Here is an 11,206-nt window from a genome sequence, read left to right on the forward strand (position 1 = left end):
ATGCTGTACCATGATCACAGGTCAGACATAAAAAAACAAAACAAACAAAACAACAACCACCAAAACCCCAACGGTCCTAGCAATTTCAGAAGATTAGCTTCAATGTTAGAGTCCAGAGCTAACGGAGAAGAGTAAAAGCCTGCTTGCCACTACATGGTCATTTTAAAGGGAAAGGAGATGTTGCAGGTAGACAGGGAGAAGGGTTCAACTCCTAAGGAAAGCAAGATAAGAGGGATTCCACTGTACAGGAAAAAGGGGATGCCAGCATAATCCTTACCCAGGGCTGCTCAGAGGCTGAGAACATAAGGAATAGAGTGAAAGGCTACAGAGACTAGTATCAGGAGGAAAGAAAAGTCAACTTAGAAGACTTAAGAAAGAAAACATAGTTGGTCACAAACTCCTTTGTTTACTGAAACATGAAGCAATGGAAACATCTCGGCAAAGGGGACCGCGCGGAGCAAGTTCTCATATACGACCGCAGCCCGAGGGTTCAGTCCGCAGTTATCCTACCTCCAGTTTTTAAAAGGCTGAGTACCGTGCTCGGTGCACATACTGCTTCCGCTCATACCGGGCCATGTCATACACAGAGTTCCGTGCAGCTGCTGAAGCCTGAGACAGCTCACTCTCTGGCCCATAACCGTAGCCCTCTCCAACTGTGGGGAGCACAGCTGCAGCACGACGCAGGGGGCTCCTGTCCCTTCTGTAATAGGAGGAAGCGGTGGCAGCGGCAGCAGCCATAGCAGCTGAGGTGGCAGCAGCGCCTGAGTTGGGCCACAGGTGTCTGTCGTAGGGATCAACAAAAGTGGAGTTGAGGTGACTGGTCACAGCTGTGCTCTGGACTTGAGGCAGATGGGACCCGGTCTGCTCTGCGTAGTTGTACGCGGAAGCTGCTGCTGCTGCTGCCACTGCCTCATAAGAACGGACTCGGTAAGGCTTATAGTAGTTGAGCGCTCCATACGCGTCGTTGTAATACGTGGATTCCCCGTAGCCCGTGGTGTAAGGTGTGCGCACTGCTCCATACTGTTCGTTATACTGCTCGGTCAAGTCCGCCACACGAGCCGTACGCTCTACCGGACACTCTTTGGACCAGTGCCCCTCCTTCCCACACCGATAGCAGCCACTCTGGTCTCCCATCCCAGGGGCAGTCCGAAGCCGGCTGGTGGACAACTGCACGTGCATTCGTTTGCCTTGAAGCTCTGTGTTGTCAAGGCCCCTGATGGCCTCCACTGCATCCTCTGCCCGCTCCATGTGTACGAAAGCATAATCTTTCACGATGTCACATTCGATGACTGGACCATACTCCTCAAACTTGGCCCGAAGCTCTTGGTTGGTACAAGTAGGACTGATGTTGCCTACATGCAACTTGGTTGAAGCTTTGCTCTTACTCTTGCTGACTTCCACGTTGATGTTCACCCCGTGCAGCTTGTAGTGGTGCAGGTTGCGTATGGCATCCTCGGCCGCCGTCTTGTCCTCTATGTGCACAAAGCCGTAGTTCTTAATGATGTCACACTCCAGCACCTTCCCATACTGCTCGAAGAGTGAGCGGATCTCCTGCTCTGTGGCCTCCCGGGGCAGGTTTCCAACGAAAAGCTTCACCATCCTGACAAGAGCCTCCGGGTGGCGGCGGCGGCGGCGGCGGCTCCCGCGTCAGAGAGAACCCTGCAAGATGGCGACGGCCGCTCGAGCTTCAGCGAGACCGGGCCCTTTCTCGCGCGCCGGCTCACGCACGCGCGAGTGCGCGCTGCCCCGCCCCTCACTCTCGCGGGAGCCGGACCGATGGATTCCTCGACTGGGCTGTCAGAGGATACTGGTTGAACCATCTTACCAGGTCTCCTATCATGTAACATACCATTGGAAGCTTAGCAACAGAAATCAGCTCTGCTGAAATATCAATGAAGTTAATACTTCAAGCGTCTTGATTCGAATTTAGGTAAGTTTTGAAAGACAAACAAGTGTGCACTATGGCTCCTTCAGTTTCCCTCACAGGTGTTAGTCTTTGTTAGGCGCTCTAGGGCTGAACCACGGTCATTTTTTGCTACTCTTTTGGAGGCCAGGAACTCTGTAATCATCTCCGAGAATACAAATGTGTCAGTGTGGTATTGCCGTCTTGAAACACCAGGAAGGGATTCTGCGGTAGTGGGCATACTGCTAAAATCAATCCTTTAGAGCTCTCTGCCATTGCTCCATTGTTGTTTGTTTGTTTTTTGGTCTGTGCTTCTAAGTCTTCATCAAAGCTATAGACTGAATAAAATAACAATTCTTCTTTGCTTAATACATCAGAGAGAGAACTCACAATTGTATATTAACTAGGGTAACTAAAAAATGGAGTCACAAAAGGGAATCCCATTCCTGAAGTGAGAACAACAGTTGTGTTACTATTAAACATGACAATTGTAAAGACTTCATAGAAACGTGGAAAATATTTTGGGGGTAAATTAAGTGGAAAAAAAAGCAAGACCAGAAATAGTATGCTCACCATATTAGGGAATAAATACAAATTATGGTAGTAGTAGCTTCCAGGTGTTTTATTCCCCTCAGTCTTATGTAATGTTGCCTATTTATCAGACAGCCTAAAAATCACATTTTAATTAATTAAGGAAGAGGAATTATGCAAAAACCGGAGTTTCCTTGGTGTACTTTGCTGTTGGTTCCCTAGAGTTACAGACTTAAGAGGAAGGCTCCCATTGGCTAGTTTTATAGCAATAAAATGCTGTTTTATTGAATGTTGCCTCATCACTGCCTGTATTTTTATTGCTACACAACCAATGGTAGATTAAAAATAACTCAAATATTACAGCATTTTATAAATTTCAGCGTTATTTTATAAACTATGCCCAGATAGAAGAGAGTATGAGATAAAAAGAGCAGCTTCCCAAAGTAGCCCTATTGCTTCTGTCTCTGAGCTGTGAGAGGGATGTTTGAAACCAATGAAACCAGAAAGTTCTAGCAGAGCAGTTTGTTTCCTGGAGGGTGTGCTTTACACAGAGGCCCTTTGCCAGGAAGCCCAGACAACAGGATTTCTTTAGGGACAACTAGAGCCTTCAGCTCTGCCAAGAATTACTTGGGAGGAAAACCCCAGAAGCATTCCGTTCTCCAGAGGGCAGGTTCTGGTGCAGATTGAGGCAGATCTATGACTGTGTGTGTAACTCCAGGGCAAGTGAGTTTCATGCTTCACAATAGAAACGGTGAGCCAAGCTCAAGAGTTATTTGCAAGCTGAGAACAGAAACTCACATAAATGGTTACAAGATAAAAAATGGAAACTTCATAAGCTATACAGAAAAAATGAAAGAGAATACAGTTTCTGGCCCAAACACACACACACACACACACACACACACACACACACACACACACACACACCCTCAAGGGCTGAGTGCTGTTAAAAGTATTTGTCAAAGAGAAGAGGAAAGCCCTCTGGAGCCAGAAGAGGGAAAAACTATCTAAAAAGAAAACAGAATGGGAAGTCAAGAAAAATTAGGTCCTTAGGTCCCAGTCATGTCCCCATGACTCCGGAGAGAGAACATTGATCAATTCTCTCTGAAAAACAGCTAAACACTCAGACTTTTCTAGTAGCCCATGAAAATGTACTAGAGTGAATCTTAAATATGAGGACTCTATATTAGCTTTATATTTATGAAGCAGATCCTTTTATTTGTTATAAGTCTTGGTTAAGGATTCTAATAAAATTCTATAAAAACCTGTGAAACTTGGTGTGCAAACAAACATGTCACTGAATCGATGCCCAGAGAAGACCAGATAGCCCTTAGAGAAGAAAGGGAGTTAGGAGATTGGCATCTCAGAAAGAAAGACTTTACATCCTGTGCTTTATCTCGATGCTCCTGGGTGTATTATTATCATCACAGATAAAATAAGGAGGTTCACAGACTTGCCCAAGGCCACATGGCTAGAACTACTCAGTTTGAGATTAGCACACAAGTTCTTTGCCTCCCTGCCCTCCCGTCAGGTTTAATGTATTTATACTCACATTTTCTCAGTTGCTTAAATAGCCCCCAGAAAGACCATTCAGGGGCCGTTGCTGTGGGCACTAACCAGGGAGGGGAGAGGGTTCTGCTAGTACTCAGTGGGCACCAATAACAGAACACAGCGAATTCTCACCTCTGTCTTGTGTCAGCCTCCATGAGGTCATTTTAACTCTATAGCTGATCCTTTGTCCTGTGTTCCCTGATGGGTCATTTACATGGCAGACCAGTGCCTCCTATTAAAAATATGCACACACATTTTTCCAGTCAAACCACACCGTGTATTGTTAGTTTAGAAAAATGAAAAGGGGAATGTAAATTTTCCAAACTAGCATTTCTCTAGGACACATTCACCTAACCTATTTTTTTCCTGTATGCCTCACTAGTTTTTCCATATTACATGAGTCCTGAAATGCCAGCAGTATTCTGGTATATGTCACTATTCACCTGACGTGTTCCTCTTGTGGGGACATTCTATTTGTGCACAGTTGCGTTATTTCACTCTTGGTATCTCTATCAGATTCTGCAAATGTTAATGTTGTATCTGTCACAGTAACATTCAAATCATAGAAATAAGTACTGGAGGCTGGAAACTTCAAAAGTAATCATAGAGATACTTCTCATAACTTTCTTTCAACTTTAAGATCATTTTTTTTTATTGGCTGATTGGGTTTTACAAAGAGAGGGTAGAAGCAAGAGAAATGATTGTATTCTTAAAAAGTTTTTATGTATGCAGTTTCTCCTACTCCTACTTTTATTTTTCTTCTCTTCTTTTTATTTCCCCTAACAAGGTATTATTTGTAATATACTGAAGATGTATTATTTGCAGTGCATTGAAAAGGAAAATTTGAAAAATGTGTATGGTTTCACATGATTGATTTTTTCTTACCTAGGGTTGTATGAGTTGAATTTCTAATACGGTGTCATTCCTTATATTTATCATTTTCTTAGGCATTAGTGCAGAAAAACATAGGGCTACATTTCAGATTTTAAAATGCATTACGGCTATTCTCCTGAACAGAGTGAAATTTTGGAAAGCATCCTTTTCACAAAACAAAAACATCCTGAGGCTAAGTCTGGTGTGTGTGAGTGTGTGTGTGTGTGTGTGTGTGTGTGTGTATGGGTCCAGCATTCCTGGGCTGAGTTGTTCATCCTTGTGCCCTGCAGAGACCTGGGTTGTTCTGCAGGCACCTGTCTTTGTACAGCTTTGAGAGTTTGCTGAGGGGAGCGCACAAAGGAAACATTAGGAGAATGGTGGCAAGTGGATCAGCTCAGCATGCAACTCATTTTCGAAAGGAAAGAGAATGGTAGAAGGTTTGACGTTCAGAGACTACAGTGGGCAGGTTCCTAAGTCACTCTAAAGATGACTATGGAATTTAACATGCCTGGCATGGAGCACATAAGAATGATCCGGTCTGCTATTTTTGCCATAGCATCTTTGCTGTAGATATTTTTTGCTGTAAAAGATAAAATAACGAAAAATAAAAGAGAGACATTAAAAAAGACATACTGGAACATGAAAAGTGAATAACAAAGTTAAAAAGACTTTGCTGCAAAATACAAAATATTTGAATACACTTAAAATGTGTGTAGACTCATGGCAATACTGTGCAAGTAACTGATTTTATTTTGTGGGTTGAACCTAAGCACTTGTCTTCCAAGTCTTTTTGTTCATTTATAGTATTTTCTACTTTTTTTTTTTTTTGCTGTTGATTCATCTCCTTGTTCAGCATCACACTTTTTCTTTGTTGTTAAAAGTTCTTCGTTAAGAGAGGTATCAGTTTCCAAACACCAGGATGCACATTTGTAACTGAGGTGTTGCATTGTGAGAGCCTCTACATATTGTTTGTTCTTGGCATGTTGTCACCTGTCCGTTGATGGATGTTCCAAAGTCCTATGGGAAATGTGGGTTCAACTCTGCACCTTCAAATCAGCTGAAGGATTTGCGAACTGGTATGTTATCATTTTCTTGTAAGGTATGCAATCTGGCTTTACCCTCTTATTTCGCACTTCCAGTAAGTTTTATCACCGTGTTTCCTATCAAGTTGACATACGTGGTTGTTATCTACTATTTTAAGACCACCATCTTTACTCATCACTGTAGAGACCATTATGAGATCTCAGATCTATGTAATACAAAAATGGGAGCACTGGGTCAATGGAGGAAGGAAACCAAAGTGTCAAACAGTTATTTTATCTTTTACAGTAAAATTGCCTTATGGCAATTAGTTATGCAGTGAAAATGATCCCAGCAAAGATATCTACCGCAAAGATGCTTATGGTGAAAGTACCTAGAACCCCAAATAATCACAGATTGTAACAAATTACAAGAACTTTTAAAGAGCTTAGTTTCTCTCTAAGTAAAATAGATTTCTTACAATACTGTATTTGTTCACAGCAATTCCATGTTGGAATCATAGAAACTTTGCCTGTTCTAGGGAACTAAGATGTGCAAAGGCTATGAAATCTTTCTGCTGGTTTTTCTTTCATGTAATAACAACCTTCATTTGTATTTTGCAAGTAGAGTGGTGGCAGTAAGTTCTACCTCTTTGCCTGGTTTTTGCTTATTTACTTGAAATGATATTTATCGCTACTCAGTTTTACTTATTATAACAGTAAACATCAAAGAGATGTTTAACTACATGAACTACAAGTTTTTGGAGTCCTTAATGACTTTGAACATCTTGAAGTGAAACCAGAAGTTTGAGAACGGCTATTCTGAGTTTCTTCTACCCTAATTTAGTCTCCTCTTTGTATAATTTACCTTTGGGTGGCTAACTCTTATATACGAGCTACACTTTACATTTTTCTGTTCTACTTTGTCCACAAACCGTGACTCTCCCCCTACGCCCAGGTTCCCCAAGTGTGTGGAACAGACCCACAGAGGTAACCAACTCAATTATGCTGTGGGAAATAAGAAACTAGAGGAAAATGGAAAAAATCAAAAGGGATAGTGTAATAAAAAGAGCACCGGTATTTAATAGATGTGTTCAACAGATGTGGGCTCTCATCCTCTCACCATGGGAGCAAATTAACGTTCCTTGTCTGGAAAATGAAAGAGGAGATCAGTTGTTTCCAAAATACATTCCACAGACTTTTATGGTTCTGAAGACGTGACGGTGGTTCCAGGTGGAATGAGAGACAGGGTGCGTAGACTTCCTCCTTCCCTGTCTCAGCCAAGACAGAGCCACTTCTAGATCATCTTATAGATCAGAGTTTGGGATAAGACTTCATTTGATAAAAGAGCCCTTTTGCATGAAAAAGTTTGGAAACCACTGGACTAGATGATTTAAAGGCCTTTCCAGCCCTAACTTGACAGAAGAGAAAGGGATCCTGACAGGAAAATATGTCTACTTTGACTAAGACAATATAATTTTGGTTTTTGTTCTAAAATTTATGCGTTGAAGAGGTTGTCTCAAATGAATCTGAGATGAAAGCTGTGCACCTATCCTAAGTGAAGAAGTTGTGAAGAGAATTTTCCTGTGTGCTCCGGGTGGTCCTTGTGGCTTTGATATATGAACACAACCCTCCAGCCAACACTTGGTTACACTTTCTTTAACAGGATCCCTAACTCCAGAGAAGCAAGTTTGCCTTGATCTGATAAAACATGATTCAGTAGAAAATCCAGGAACCTGACAGAGAAGTTTCTTTACTCCATCGGAGTTTATGGAACATTTGCCTTGCTATTGAGGTAAGAAAAAAAAAAAAAAAGAAAAAAGAAAAGAAGGGGCTTCCCTTGTGCCGCAGTGGTTGAGAATCTGCCTGCCAATGAAGGGGACACGGGTTCGAGCCCTGGTCTGGGAAGATCCCACATGCCGCGGAGCAGCTAGGCCCGTGAGCCACAACTACTGAGCCTGCGCGTCTGGAGCCTGTGCTCCGCAACAAGAGAGGCTGCGACAGTGAGAGGCCCGTGCACCGCGATGAAGAGTGGCCCCCGCTTGCCGCAACTGGAGAAAGCCCTCGCACAGAAACAAAGACCCAACACAGCCAAAAATAAAAATAATAAATAAATAATAAATAAAAATTAAAAAAAAAAAAGAAGAACTGCAAGGTCTAAATAAGGTGGAGGACATTTTATAGGTGAATCAAAGCATTAAAATATTGCAACAAAGTAGCATGTTTTAACTTTGCGATCTTATATGTCCCCTTTTCTTTTTCTCAGCTTAATAAATATTTAGACAAGAGACTTTCTACCTTGCCAATGTAAATATTGAAGCATAGCTGTGTGAAACAACCTGTGTGAGAATACTAACAAAGAGCACAATAAAAGAGACAGAGCTTCAATGCAAGGATTTTGATTCATCACCTGAATTCTTGGTTTTACATTCCAGAGAATGGATTTCTTCTTTGTTACTGACTACACCAATACTAGTAAGTGCCCTAGGAATATGTTTTTACAACACAAAATATTTCCTGAAGGAACAATTCTCTTGGGAGGAGAGAGCACTTCTGTTTTCATCTCTGGCCCAGCTTCCACTCCAAGAATCTAGCCCACCCCCAACTTTTGCTGTATAAGCATCTTATACATTCTAATTGAAAGAGTTTCAAGTAACCTATAATTATCATTTTCATGAGAGGGAGGTTGTGATTTTTTTAACTTCCATCTTATAGTTTTATATATACTTAGAAAAGCTCTAGCATTTTCAAGTGTTTATAGTTTAAAACATAATGAAATGCATGGCCCTACTGTCTTAGGTTCTCCTAGGAAGGAGGCAAAATATGCTCATTTCAATTCTAGATAAAATAGTGTTTGAATTCAATTTCTCTGGAATTTGGAAATTGCTGTTCAAACTTCTCTGAGACCTTTTAAAACACAGTAGCACTTTTGTTTAAAACAAAATCACAAGATTTAAAATCTTTAATGAAGAACTGTTATAAACGTAAGAGATTTTTCTCATTAGTCATAGCTGTGTCACTTTCAAGATGTATCTTCCAATATAGCTCTCTATAAATTTGTGACATTCTCTAGCTTGATTTTCTTCTCATGTGATGAGTACTTAATTTTTCACTTGGATCATGAAAAAAAACTTGAAAGTTAAACAGCATTTTGCAATTTTGATACTATACTCTTCGCTGTTCCACAAAAGTTATGAATGGGTTAGTCATTTCCTGCAATTATAAATGACCTTAATGTGATCACGTGATGAAAGTCATGCTATCTTAGTCAGTTATTTTGGGGGTCTTTGGGGAGATTTTTGTGTTTCTTTGGACCAGTTCTGTAGGGAGCTAAATTAGTAAATTTATGTCTGCTATTTCAGCTCTAAGTTACATATGACCCATTTTTGTGTGCTTATCTGGGAACAATCCATTATTGACTTAGTTTGGAGTAGACATAATGTACTAATCTTAGTCATCAGAAATATGCCCTACTTAGAGAAGTATTCCATTCACTTTATTTCTCAAATGCACAGACCACTTTGAACAGCCCTTATCTACAAACAACAGAGAGGAGTAGTTTCACACTCTAAGAATTTATCATAAGTCACTGGAGAATTTGACATATTCCTTGTGCTTCTAACTTTTCTGCCTGAAGTAAATTTCAGCATAAACTCTTACATGATTAAATGAATTTCACCCAACCATTTACTCGCATGGTTTGAAGATCATAACAAAACTGATGGTTATATTTTGGGAAGAAAAAATATGGCCTCAACTGCTTGGTCTGACACAAAACCAAACAAAATTACTTCAAGGTTTTCAAATGCTTATAGGCTTCTGGATTTAGAATGGTGATGAGTTTTTGCTTTCCTTTTCCACCTTTATCTTAATTTCTTAGTTTTACTTTTTCTTTCCACCCCTCCTCTTCATCCATATAATCCCCATCTGCCTTTGGTCAATCTGCTACTATGTGTCATGTACTACATTTCTGTGGGTGACTTCAAAACTTTTTGGAACTGGGCATTATCCCCTTCTTTCCACATTCCTCTTCTTCCTCGTTATTCTGAAGAAATGTAATCAAAGAATGAAAAGACCAGATTTATCTGACTCAATAGTCTACCATCTGAAAAGACTGTCAGGACTCTATCAGAAAAAACATCGTAAGTCTTTGTGCGGAAAAAAAAGCAAGAGCAGTATTTCTTGCTCTATAGAAGTAGAGTTTTAAATAGGACTTTTGATTTTCCATTGTATTAGTTTGCTTGGGCTGCCATAAAAAAACACCACAGACCAGGTAGCTTAAACAACAGAAATTTATTTTCTTACTGTTCTGAAGACTAGAAGTCTGAGCTCAAGGTGCTGGCAGGTTTGGTTTGTTCTGAGGCCTCTCTCCTTGGCTTGCAGACGGCCTCCTTCTCACAAGTTCATGCATGGTCTCGCCTCTGGGTGCATGTGCCCCTAATGTTTCTCTGTGTGTCCAAATTTCCTCTTCTTATAAGGACATCAGTCATATTAGATTAGGGCCCTTTCTAATGGTCTCCTTTTCATTTAATCACCTCTTTAAAGGTCCTATCTCCAAATACAGTCACATTCTGAAATAATGGGGGTTATGGCTTCAATATATAAATTTTTGGGGAACACTGTTCAGCCCCTAGCACCTGTGTTTTGGTAAAACCCTCCTCAGGTAGCCACAGTAGATCTTTTCTAGCATGATCTGGTTTTTTAGCCAGATAAACATGAAAATGTCCATTAGCCTTCTCATTACATCTGAGATGTAATGAGTAGCATTATTATTGGAAATTGGAAGAGCTTTTTTCTTTGTCTTAGGATGGATTAATATATTTATGTATCCTAGAGGGCACTGTAGGTGCAGTGTTACTGTTCTGATTTTTTTTAATTTACTTTAAATAAATACTATGCTATTTTGGAATGGAGTTACCCAGGAGGTAGGACTGCTAAAGGTCAAGTTTTAAAGACTTGTGGTCATCTAGCTTCTATACTTGAAAAGGAAGATCCACACTTAACCAGAGAGAGAAGCTAGATTAGAAGTAGTCAGGGCCCTCCAGAGAAACAGAACCAAGAGGAAATGTATCTCTATCTCTATATCTATCTATTATCTATCTATCTATCTATCTATCTATCTATCTATCTGCCATCTATCTATCATCTATCTATTTTAAAGAATTGGCTCATGTGATTGTGGGTGCTGGCAAGTCCAGAATCTGCATGGCAGCCTGGCTGGCTGGTGACCCAGAGAAGAGTTGATGTTGCAGTATTGCATCCAAAGGCAGTCTAAGACAGAATTACTTTCTCTTGCAGGGACCTCAGTCTTTGCACTTAAGGCCTTCAG

The 11,206-nt window shown here is 40.8% G+C and overlaps 1 protein-coding gene across 1 annotated transcript; it reads right to left on the bottom strand.

Moving 5' to 3' along the window:
* Window positions 1-519: 519 nt before the first annotated feature.
* On the bottom strand, window positions 520-1,599 carry LOC103013888 (RNA-binding protein 4B-like). Its single transcript, XM_057541274.1, has one exon. The coding sequence runs from the start codon at window positions 1,597-1,599 to the stop codon at window positions 520-522; it is 1,080 nt and encodes a 359-aa protein (XP_057397257.1).
* Window positions 1,600-11,206: the final 9,607 nt, after the last annotated feature.

This window comes from Balaenoptera acutorostrata, chromosome 2 (assembly GCF_949987535.1).
Source record: "Balaenoptera acutorostrata chromosome 2, mBalAcu1.1, whole genome shotgun sequence".
Lineage (NCBI taxonomy): Eukaryota > Metazoa > Chordata > Mammalia > Artiodactyla > Balaenopteridae > Balaenoptera > Balaenoptera acutorostrata.

Coding starts and splice junctions, on each gene's coding strand:
- LOC103013888 (XM_057541274.1), bottom strand. CDS start 1,599: ATGGTGAAGCTTTTCGTTGGAAACCTGCCCCGGGAGGCCACAGAGCAG.